This window comes from Paroedura picta, chromosome 1, assembly GCF_049243985.1.
Source record: "Paroedura picta isolate Pp20150507F chromosome 1, Ppicta_v3.0, whole genome shotgun sequence".
NCBI classification, from domain to species: domain Eukaryota; kingdom Metazoa; phylum Chordata; class Lepidosauria; order Squamata; family Gekkonidae; genus Paroedura; species Paroedura picta.
Genome location: NC_135369.1, coordinates 176,041,715 through 176,054,189, shown reverse-complemented (window position 1 = coordinate 176,054,189; position 12,475 = coordinate 176,041,715). Strand labels below are relative to the sequence as shown.

The window sequence follows — 12,475 nt, the reverse complement described above, 5'->3', positions numbered from 1 at the left end:
GTTTAGAATTCGAGCCGCTTCGGTATGTCAGAGAATACAGAAGTTTCTTTGTACGCGCTCCTTGTGGCGCAGGGTGGTAAGGCAGCAGAAATGCAGTCTGAAAGCTCTGCCCATGAGGCTGGGAGTTCGATCCCAGCAGCCGGCTCACGGTTGACTCAGCCTTCCATCCTTCCGAGGTCGGTAAAATGAGTACCCAGCTTGCTCGGTGCTTGCACAGGGGATACCTTTACCTTTACCTTGACTCGGTGCTTGCACAGGGGATACCTTTACCTTAACTGAATGGACGCCTCCCTTGTTTCGGGGTCTCGATTGCAGGTTCACCCAGAACGTGTCTGCCTTCCGCCGAGATATGGGCGAAACGCTGCGCTGCGAAGGAACCTCGGAAGCGAGCCACTTAGAAATGATGAGTTGATGCATGCCCCGAGATTCCCTGGATGATGGCAAAGAGACCTCGAAGATCGGCTCACCACGCCAAGCTGTTAGATAAGGAGTTTGACTTTCACAGGCAATATTTTTTTAAGACGACTTGAGCCTTTTTTACGGGTTGGGCATAAATGTAAGACTTTGTAACCGCGGGAGCAATGTAACAAACCAACCAACCAACAAAACATGACCTAAAGAACCGTTTTGAATTTCCAAAGTCAAATCTCTCTTCTCTTTTCTCAGTGCTGAAAATAGTACTTAACCAAAGAGTCAAAGAAAACATGTATTTTTAACCTGAAATTGTTGGGCGGTGGGGTGGGATTCTTTTCCTCTTCTGCAATCAGACGAATAAAAATTTATCCGATTGTTTAAAAAAAAAAATGATGATCCCTGATTGTTTCTAAAATATCTGCTTGATACTCAGACCCTCTGCATGAACAGGAGGCTCAATTTTTTATAAAACATGGCAGCATGTCACAGTTTTAAAAGTCTTTCGTCTTAAGTGGAAGCAGAAACACCCATGTTCCACGTGGCCCAAGCAATGCCCAGTAAGTATGGTACATTCTCAATACTTGATAAATATATACTGAAGACTCAGAGGACTTGTCACTGATGAAAGAATCTCGCTGAAAACGGATAGTACCTGGATTCCGTTTTGACAGAAGTCCTACAGAATAAAAAAATAAGGAAAACTACAAAAAAAGGACACTTTTCTTTATTTTATGACTATATGTATTGTATTGCCAGTGGATAGGTCTGTTTCTCTCTGTTTGATATATTCTGTGCCAGGGCCCTTCCCTTCTCTACCCCTCAAACAGGGTTTAAAAAATCCCAGGTTACAAGGAATTTTGTCAAGGCTCAGAAACCTGCAGGCACTTGACACTGGAACAAGTTTCTGAATGCTTAATCTTGCTGCAAGCAAGAGGGAACCAAGAAGCAAGGCTGTTAGGCAAGCAAAGAAACAGGCCCGGCTCACACAGGCAAACGGGCTGATTTAGAACTCCTTGTGACACCTGAATGCAGCCCAACTCTCCTGGTTATGTAACAGGAGAAATATGCAGAAAGTTGTATGCTAGAGACCTTTTATACTCATACTTTTGTATGAAGTATGAATCAACCTTCACGCCCACGCAGCTTGAACGTTTCATTCAAGGCCAACATAGCAGCTGAACAAGTTGTTGGAATATACAAGATCTGCACTGTGCATAATGGAGCAGAATATCAAGGTTGCCCTGCAGGGGGCACTGGAGAACATGCATATTTAGCATAGCTAGAATAGGAACTTCCCTGTGGTGGTGGTGGTGGTGGTGAGGCTGAGAGAGTCCTGATATTACTGAAGAAGAGTTGGTTCTTATATGCTGCTTTTCTCTACCCGAAGGAGTCTCAAAACGGCTTACAGTTGCCTTTCCTTTCCTCTCCCCACAACAGATGCCCCATGAGGTGGGTGAGGCTAAGAGAGCCCTGATATTACCTCTCAGTCAGAACAGTTTTCTCAGTGCTGTGGCAAGCCCAAGGTCACCCAGCTGGTTACATGTTGGGAAGCGCAGATTAGAAGTCCACACTCCTAACCACTCCACCAAGCTGGTCATTTCATCCAATAATGTTTTTTTATAATTTTGAAAATATATAAAGACTTAATTAACTCCCACTCATTCGGGAAAGCCTTCCAGGGCTGTCTAAACTCCCCCCCCCCCCGGCCCTGGTTAAGAGAGCCTGGCCTAACTGATGTGCCCTCCTACGGTAATATCTAGTTGGAAACTTAATGAGGCTTCACAGTTGTAACAACACAAATCAAGATGTGTCCTAAAGGCCACTTCACGCATTATAATTTTTGTACTTCTAACATTTATTTAAGATACTGGTGTGCCCCCACTCCATCCATACCAGCCTTCAAGGGCAACTTACAAACCAAATTTTGGACCAGTTAAAATATACAATACAAAAATGGAAAGCTCTCAAGTCTGTACATAAAGAACCTCAGGGGCTGTTGAAGCTGTCCAATTTCACTTAATTTCATTCAGAGGTCTTCTGTAGTAAGGAATTCTTTAGATTGTACCGGGAGGTTTCTAAGCAGGGCACTTATCTCACCTTCTCTGAGAAAGGATTTTGTATGTGGGGTCAATGGCTACCAAAGCTATCCTGCCAGGGTCAGCAACTCTGACTTGGAAAATTTCTGGATATTTGAGGAAGGTGGAATTTGGGGAGGGCTCCAAGGCTGCCCTTTATTCCAAGGGAAGAGATCATTGGAATCTGGTAACCCTACTCCTGTGGAACCCAGCCAGTCAGAAAGACAACATAAATAACTTCAGAATTTGGGCAAGTTAGTGTGGATGTAGTTTTGAGTTATGGTGTACTCTTAAACTATGAAAAAGGTGAAGTAGAATGGCATTTCCGCACATTGGTAAAAATAGTGTTACACCAGCTGAATATTGTAGCGCTAAATGTTATATGGCCACTCCTCACCTTTTTGCTGTCTCGCTCTTGTCTGCCACCTTTTCACGCTTCTCACCCTCCACAACCGCTGCTGGAAATGGTTGAAGAGAGCAACGCCGTTTATATGTGATTCTCTTCTGCCTGTCAATCAAGCCAGGAGGCCAAAACCCTTTGCATGTTTTAAAGGTCCCATGATGCCCGCTATTTTTTTTAATGAATATTCAGTTTAAATGCCTATGCATCTAATGATAGATGCATAGTGCTTCTTGAACACCACCCCTTCTAGAATCACGATACTTCTAAAAATTAATCTCGTTCCTGATTTGGGGGGGCATTTAGAGAGGCATGCTTTGTGTGACAACTTCGGGGGGAAATTATTTTTGGCTTTGCCTGCATGCTTGTCCACCTATTCATTGCTCCAAGCAGTTTACCTTAAAAAAAGAAAGAAATTCCCGTCCCCGGAAGAAGGGAGAGGGAGGGAGGTGCGAGGATGGAACATTGGAGGCGGAGATAGTGCTTCTTCACGTCCATACGTTTCTTTGGGCGGTGGCCTATTGGTTGTTCGCTAGGGGATAGTGCTTTTTAGATTGGTGAATCCCAAAATGGTAGATATAGTGAGCAGTTTGCTGGCCAGACACGGGAGGTTGGTGACGTCATGTGGAGAGTCCCGAAATATAGCGTCTTCAAAGGGTAAGTTGTTGTTAGGTGCGAAGTCGTGTCCGACCCATCATGAACCCACGGACAATGATCCTCCAGGCCTTCCTATCCCCTACCATTCCCCAGAGTCCATTTAAGTAAGGGTAAGTATGACACTAAAATTAAGATGTGCAGAAAAGCCTGAAGAAAAGAAGAAGAGTTGGCTTTTTAATATGCACGGAGGGGAAGGTCCGCATTCGGGGTGGAATGGTGTCGCCTAAAATCACCCATAATGCATGGCGCCGGCTGCAACCGGCCTCAGATTCGGTGCAGGCTGCCGAAAAAGCCGCGAAATGCGGAAGAAAGCGAAGCTTCCGGGCGATCGGGGCGCAACCAGAAGTGTCGCCGGAGTCGCCTTGTGCATAATCGGTTACTCTGGGTTTTGCCGCCATTGCGTCCCGTCCCGTGTGTAAGCAGTTTGTTTTGCTTCTTCCCTCTCCGCATTTTCCATGTGAAACGAAATCGCCGTTTCGGCGGCCGTGCATAATAGGCCAAAGCGGCTTGCAATCGCCTTTCCTTCGTCTCCCCACAACAGACACCCTGTAAGGGAGGTGCGGCTGAAAGAGCCCTGACATTGCTGCTTTGTGAGAACAGCATTATCAGGGCTGTGATAATCCCAAGGTCACCCAGCTGGCTGCACATGAAGGAGCCGGGTTCACCTGATTAGAAGCTGCCAATCTTAGCTACGGTACCATGCTGGCTCTTCAATGTCAAAGCTAGCACCTTGGGTGAAATCTGGACAGTTGTTGGTATTCGGCTCAACCCAAGAGGCACAGCTTTTGCCAAAATTGTTACATTTTGCATCAACTGTAGTCTCTGGACCATCTTCAAGTCAGGCCAACATCTAGAGAACATGGCAATAATCATGGAAATTAGGCATATTCATCATGGGTTCAAGACTGACTGTATTTTGAGGATACACTTAAATGCTTGACTGCTGAGTGTATTGTGAGTGTATTGAATCATTTTTAATTCATTTTTAATACTGGCTTCTTGGAACACTTTCTTTTTTGCAGGACAGAAATCTAAAAATAAATATTATTTGCCACATTAATCTGTCATATACCAGCTTGCCTGAAGGACATACAGAGTTTAAATAGCCTGACGTGCTGCACGTAAGAGAGTTGAAGGGAAGGGTTCACAACAAGGCCATACCCACTCAATGTTGAATTCTGCTGTTAACATGAGGACAAAAACACTTTTGCGTCTGTGAGGACAGTTTTTTCCTGCCCTGCGTCCCAGCTCATAGGACTGGGTCGCTATTCTAAACCTTGAAAAGCACACAGATTTGGGAGTTTTGGACTAGTCTCAGTCCTAGGTCCCTCTAGAAAAACAGAGCTGCAGACTAACAGCATTTTGAAAGTATGCAGTTATTTGTTACCTTCGTGGATGAGGCACAGATCCAGACTCACAGTTCTTTGAGATTTAAAAGAGAGACTCTTTCCTGCATGGTTATTTGCAGAAAATATATCTTATTCATCTGCTTTATTCTCTTTATATTGAAGCAGAGTACAAAAGCGTAAAGAGTAGTTACAAAAGCAGCACATTGCAAGCCTCTTGTGACTCGGCTGCAGGCAGACTACATGGCTACACATCAGCACAGAGCCTAATGAAGTCTGCTCCTTGCTTGCTTCTGCAAAAGATAGAGGCAGTGAGTGGAGGTCCATCTTAAAGGAATCACCAGAACAAAATTTGAGTCCAGTCTCCAGGACATGTTTTGGGGGGATTTCCATTGCAATCTCACCTGTGACCACTTGATGCACTAGTAAGCATACAGGTATAGCTCAGCTGCTTAAACAGCTTAACAACCGCCCTTCAATGCTGACTTCACCAAATGACTTGCTGATTGCAATTCCAACACATATCCACCATGGTTTTAAACCTCCTAATTTAAAAGTGTCAAATGTTGCAATCCAACTACTCTTAATGAAGCAGAAGGTAGGAGTTTAAGTTTGTCTCCAACTTGCAGGGAAAGGATTTTGTCTTTCCTTACCTCTGACAAGTTCTGGCTGCACAGCAAAATCATTTCTGTGATCTGGGAGATCTGTCCTTTTGTACTGAAGGACTGAGAAGAAAACGTAAGACGCGACTCCATTTGTCGTGCTATGTGGGGAGACAGCTGTTTCTTGCCGGTCTTCCGCCTGCGTTGGCGTTGTTACAGTAGCTTCTCTCTTGCAAGCCAAAGTTTGGCATATTGAAAAAGCCTCATAACTCAGCACTTTGGATTTAGGGCCATTTCCTCATCTAAGGCTACTGGCTCCCTGGTGCATTGAAATCCATCTTCGAGAATCACTTCAACACCTCTTATAACTTCCAGATAAACAAAGGCACTACCTGGCTTGTTCAACTCAAAACATATATTCTGAATGGCTTCTCAACCTCTGTTTTGAGTTGGAATATTTGTCCGGGCCCACGTAAATATCCCCAGCCTTTCAGAGCTCTGGGTCTGCATTGATAGCTCCAGAGTCCAGGCTCTGCTTCCACCACCATCCCTTATGCGCCAGCATGAGAAAACTCCGTCTGTCTCCTTCCCTCCTCCCCAAAGCATTTCAGTTCCCTAAGGCTTTGTTCCTGTGCCTTATTTTCTTCTCTAGCTATGGGTCAGGCATGAACATAATGAAGAGAAAATAATTGGAAAAGGGACTATTCTAAAAGCGAAGCAGAAGGAGGCCAGGGTCCATGCTTTTTGAAGGGGTATCTGAGATATTAGCTGTGCAGCCCCAAACAGAGTTACAGCTTTCTAAACTCAATTGACATGGGTGGACATAGAGGGGTGTGACTCCACTTAGGACTGCACTGGACATGAAGACTGTGAATTGAAGAAATTAAGATATCCCATCGGAGAACAGAAGCGAGCCTCCCCACACATTTGTCTTCTCGCCAGGAACTGAAATCGGAAATCCGCTGGGTCGTCACACGGAGAAATATCGTCTTATTCATTGATTGAATCTTTCCTTTTGTAGGCTAATCACCCAGAATATTCAACCCAGAGCCAAAGGTTTGGGAGCTTATTCCTGATAGGGAGGAGAAGGAGGAAGAAGAATGTTTTAGACCCCACTTTTTTCTACCATAAGGCGTTTCAAAGTGCCCTACAATCTCCCCACAACAGACAATTTAAGAGGTAGAAGTAGGGAAACGTTCTGAGAGAGCTGTGATTGGTACACAATCACCCAGCAGGGTGGAGGAGGAGAAGAAGGAGAAGGAGAAGGAAAAGAAGAAGAAGAAGAGGAAGAAGAAGAGCTGTTTGTTTTATACCCCGCTTTTCACTATCTGAAGGAGACTCAAAGTGACTGAGAGAACCCTGACAGAACTGCTCTGTAAGGTACAAAATGTTCTATAGGTGGTAAAGGTAAAGGCAAGCACTGGGTCATGTCTGACCCTTGGGGTGACGCCCTCTAGCGTTTCATGGCAGACTCAATACGGGGTGGTTTGCCAGTGCCTTCCCCAGTCATTACCGTTTACCCCCCAGCAAGCTGGGTACTCATTTTACCGACCTCAGAAGGATGGAAGGCTGAGTCAACCTTGAGTCAGCTGCTGGGATCGAACTCCCAGCCTCATGGACAGAGCTTCAGACTGCATGCCTGCTGCCTTACCACTCTGGGCCACAATAGGCTCATTCTATAGGTGGTACATCACCCCAAAGGTTATTGCAAAAATTTCAGCAGGGTTTGATAATAAATGCTGGAAATGTAATAAAGTAACTGGTTCTTTTTATCATATGTGGTGGAATTGTGAAAAAGCGAAAACTTACTGGGCCAAAATACATATGGTATTACTAGAAATATTGAAAATGCAGTTCCCACTTAATCCTAAATCTATGTTGTTAAGCTCAGGGGTAGTCAACCTGTGGTCCTCCAGAGGTCCATGGACTACAATTCCCATGAGCCCCTGCCAGCGTTTGCTGGCAGGGGCTCATGGGAATTGTAGTCCATGGACCTCTGGAGGACCACAGGTTGACTACCCCTGGTTAAGCTTTCATCCAAGCATTTTACCGAGTTCTTCCAGAATCTTCTTCTTTCATGCAACTACAGCTGTGTGCTTGTTGTGGGCGACACACTGGAAAGAGACAGAGACTCCAACTACTTCTCTATGGCTAGACAAATTAGCAGACCTGGCAAAAATGGCAAGACTTACTAACACGGTTAACAAGAAACCACTTGAAGAGTACGACGAACAACTGTGTTATTACTTGGACTTTCTTAAGAAAGATAGCAAGTATTAATTTTTAGGTTAGGACCAAGTATAATTGATAATGTGACGGCGATTGACCATACTGTTTCCTAAGATAGTACTACATTCTTCTTCTGTTATGTAACAATGTTTGCTTTGCTAGCTGGTTTTTCATTTCTTCTCTTCAACTTTTTTGTAAACGCTTTATATTTCATGTATGTTCCATGTATTGTTTATATGTTTAATGTAAACCGCCATGAGCCTCCGGGGGGGACGGTATAGAAATATAATAATTAATAAATAAATAAATATATTAAAAGAATTTAAAAAAATAATAATAAAAAAACTTCTCTGCAAGGACAGCTCTGTTACTGGCCCAAGGTCACCCAGCTGGCTGCCTGTGGGGGAGCGGGGTATCAAACCCAGTTCTCCAGAGTAGAAGCCTCTGCTCTTAACCACTACACCAGGGCTCAGATGTCTGTAGTCAGCTGATTCCTCAGTCTAGTTGACCGCAGCCCAGTAAATCCTGTGTGGCTGAGGTTTTTAAGAAGAGGGAGGAAGGAGAAGAACAAGGATCGAGGCCGATCTGTTTTGGAAAAACATTCTGCGGGATCTCCGATTTCCTGCTTGAACAAGAGCGCTTCCAAGGAATGTCAGCCGCTTCCAGCAGCTATGCGTTTCACGGAAAAAAAATAATTCCTCCGACTTTTTAATGTTTTATCGTGCTGTGTGTTTACGGCGACGGCAAACCTTTCAAACTGTAGCAAAACACCCCGCTTCCTCGCCGTATTAAAAAATAATGGAGGTGTAGATTTTATGGACCTTATTTTCGACAGCTGTTAAGAGGGCTTCTTTCTGACAACGATCTCTCTCTCTCGCTCTCTCTCTCTTTTTTTGAGGTTTTACAGAAAAGCGTAATAAAATATGTAAGTTACATTTCGACAAACAAAAGCCCCATAACATAAGATATTTATAAGCGTGAGATCTAAACAGTATCACGATAAATAAACTCTAATGGAAACCTGCACCATCCGCCCTAATGTGATTTGCCCGACAAAACTGTTGGAACAAAGTTATATTTAGTAGGGACAAAAATCTGGAAAGGACTGAGCAATGTTGTAGAAAACGCAACCCAGTGGACGGGAGCGGAGAAGGGAGGCCACGCGCTTCACTGACTAACCCGCACTCCCAGAAACAGGGGCAACGTCACTTAAAGGAAACACTGGCTTGGCTTCCAACCCTTGCGGAGACTGGAAAACATCTTTTCTAAAGGGGAAGGACACCCAGATCTCTTCAGTGGGTGCTAAGAAAGCAAAGGCCACATAAAAGGGGGGGGTCCCTTATAGGGCTCATCAGATCTGCTTCTGCCTTGAGGCCTCTCTGTTTGGTGGAATGCCTCAGCATGATGTAGTGGTCGAAGAGCGGCAGACTCTAATCTGGGTTTGATTCCCCACTCCTCCTCCACGTGCAGCCAGCTGGGTGACCTTGGGCCAATCGCCATTCTCTCAGAGCTGTTCTCAAAAAGCAGTTCTCGCAGAGCTTTCTCAGCTCCACCTATTTCACGGGGTGCCTCTTGTGGGGAGAGGAAGGAAAAGTGATTGCAAGCCGCTTTGAGACTCCTTCAGGTAGAGAAAAGCAGAGTATTAAAAAAACAAAAGCTCTTCTGCTGTGCCCAACCTATCTTCTTTGTGAGTCAGCGTGGTGTAGTGGTTAACAGGGGCAGCCTCTAATCTGGAGAGCAGGATTTGATTTCCCCGGCCTTCCACATGCAGCCAGCTGGATGACCTTGAGCCAGGCACAGTTCTCTCAGGGCTCTCTCAGCCCCACCTTCCTCACAGGGCGTCTGTTGTGGGGAGAGGAAGGGAAAGGGGTTTGTAAGACACTCTGGGACTCCTTCGGGAAACGAAAAGTACAATATAAAAACAAACTTTTCTTCTTCTTCCAAAAGCTCGCAAAAATTCCCTCAGAAAATGCAGAAAAACATCAAGTTCTGGGGAAGGTTAAAAGCCTCCCCTCCTTGACTTGCTAGCTTTCTAGGCGGAGGGGGTTTTGTGTGAGGAAATAAATGATTACTATTTGCCTGTCTGTGTTAAGAGGTGGTGGTGAAAGTGTCAGACTCGAATCTGGAGATCCAGGTTTGCTTCCACACTCCTCCCTATGCTGCCAACTGGGTGACCTTGGACCAGTCCCAGTTCTCTCAGGACTCTCTCAATCCTACCTGCCTCACAAGGTGCCTGTGCTGGGGAGAGGAATGGAAGGTGACTGTAAGCCAATTCGAGTCTCATGAGACCTGTTGGGTGAGTCTGAGCCAGTCACAGTTCTTTCTGAGCTCTCTTGGCCCCAGCTGCCTCACAGGGTGCCTGTTATGGGGGTGGGGGGAGATGTTTTAAGTCACTCTGAGACTCCTGAGGACAGAGAAAAGCCAGGTATAAAGCCAACTGTCTTCTTCTTAGCAATACAGCTCAGACACGGGTTGACCCCACCTCCCACCCTCCTTCATAAGAACTTGGCTCTCATTCCTTACTCCCTGCTCGTGCAACTTTCTGGGAGATGCTTCATCCCAGAAGCCCAGCGCAATCTAGTTCTCTTCCATAACGGCTGCGTCCACAAAGAGAGTTTGCTGCAATTTCACTTTTAAACTGGAATGGATTGCTTTTTCTTCCCTTTCTTTTTTTTAAGCATCCGTACAGCACTGTCCACTAATGAACCACTTCCTGTATTTTCCCCTGGATGTGCTTCGGTCCCCCCCTTACAGGGAGAAATACATTGTCATTGGGCAGTAGAGAAATCTTTGCCTTTAGCCTTAAGAGAGCCAGCTTGGTGTAGTGGTTAGGAGTGTGGACTTCTAACCTGGCGAGCCGGGTTTATTCTGCACTCCCCCACATGCAGCCAGCTGGGTGACCTTGGGCTCGCCATGGCACTGATAAAACTGTTCTGACCGAGCAGTGATATCAGGGCTCTCTCAGCCTCGCCCACCCCACAGGGTGTCTGTTGTGGGGAGAGGAAAGGGAAGGCGACTGTAAGCCGCTTTGAGCCTCCTTCGGGTAGGGAAAAGCGGCATATAAGAACCATCCCATGAGCCCCTGCCCTAGAAGACTTTCCCAGCTGGGGAGCAGGAGATTGAAAGGATCAGCCACCCAGCTTTAAAGGCTCTCTGAGAAACAAGGCATTAGCTTTGCTCTTCCACCAGCCACTGAGTTCAATTTTCGGAATCTCTTTATTTTGGGAGCTGTACGAATGAAGCGAACTACTCGTGCATAGCAGCAAAATAAGTTTCCCCTGGATTGTTCAGCTGCTACGTTTTCAATGGCTCCTGAGCCAGCAAATAGTCCCTGCTTAGCTCACTTCCTTGTTCCGGCCAGAAGAATAACTTCGGGTAGCTGGTGAGAAGATGTGCTCTCTAAGATGGTCCAGGCTGCCTGCTGGAGCTTGACTTCTTCCCTTCTTCCTCTTAGTCCTAGTTGGGATTGATTGAGTCTGCTCAAAACTGTAGGGGGGATGGGAGGGAGGCAGGGAGAAGGAAAGGGGGAAATAAAAGGAGAAATAAAAGGAAGGAAGGGAGGGAGGGAGGGAGGGAGGGAGGGAGGAAGGAAGGATTCTACCAAGTTAGGGAGGGAGGGAGGCAGGGGGAAGGGAAGGGGAAAGGAAAGGAGAAATAAAAGGAAGGAGGAAGGGAGGGAGGGAAGAGGGAGGGGTGTTGTATGGTGGCTATTGGCCATGATTGTTTATTGGTGGTTGTTATTTTCCGGATGCTTTTCACATTTTTTTCCCTCTAGCAGGGAATCGGTCCCTGTGTGGCTTTGCTTTTAGAAAGTTGCCATGGAGGCTTTTGGCCCAAGGGGTGTATTGCTGGTATATGTTCCTCCATCTGCATTTTGGCTCAGGTGGCCAGCAGGATCTCTAGACAAACTAGCAGCCTGTCATCCCCACCCCCCTTCCCCCTTACTGTAACCCCAATAGTGTGTTTTGAAAAGTCACAACAAAATCCCCTTTCTCCCAGGAGTTGACCATAAAAGATTTCACCTGGTCAGGAAGCTTTCACATGGAGAAGGGAGGTTAGGAAGTCACCTGTTCCTTGGGCAAGGGACTCTTCCCTTGGTCAGATCTGCCCTTCAGCCCCTCAGATCTGCCCTTCAGCCTACTCACTTCAGGGCTTCTGGGAAGAGTAAAGGAGCTAAGGCAGGGGTAGTCAAACTGCGGTCCTCCAGATGTCCATGGACTACAATTCCCATGAGCCCCTGCCAGCGAATGCTGGCAGGGGCTCATGGGAATTGTAGTCCATGGACATCTGGAGGACCGCAGTTTGACTACCCCTGATCTAAGGTATGGGCTCTTCCCGGCAGGCAACCCAATCAGGGCAACCTGGCAAAAAGATCAGTCCTTGGAATGGCAGTTCCTGTGTCGGAGTTGGGAAAGCAGGACCCCAGATTCGACTTGGGGGCGGGGTTCTTTAGGCCTTTGACTCTGCTTGGACTTGCCGCTGCATTTCGAATTTGGCCAGGAGGATGCCAAGGGGCAGGGCTAGCCGGCCTGTCACAGGGGTCCACATACCCGCAGCTTCCTAACACGATTTTGAGGCTTCACAGGGCAGCAAAGGCCTTTGGTGGGCAGGGGCTGCATGCCCATAGCAACCCACCCACCCCTCACACCTGGCATTTCCTCTCCAGGTGTGCAGGGGCAGACTCCTGCCCTCCTCTCTCCCTCCCTCGGTTTCCTGCCTCCCTCCCCTGCAGAAGTCAGGCTGATCTTCCAA

General features: G+C 46.5%; 1 protein-coding gene across 1 annotated transcript in view; it reads left to right on the top strand.

Moving 5' to 3' along the window:
* RANBP17 (RAN binding protein 17) overlaps nucleotides 1-1,117 on the top strand; it is a 270,399-nt gene extending 269,282 nt beyond the window's left edge. Inside the window, exon 28 of the mRNA XM_077312908.1 lies at nucleotides 316-1,117. Coding sequence (XP_077169023.1) covers nucleotides 316-412 — 97 coding nt within the window. The 3' untranslated portion in view covers nucleotides 413-1,117. The remainder of the gene's footprint in view (nucleotides 1-315) is intronic.
* The last annotated feature ends 11,358 nt before the right edge of the window (nucleotides 1,118-12,475 follow it).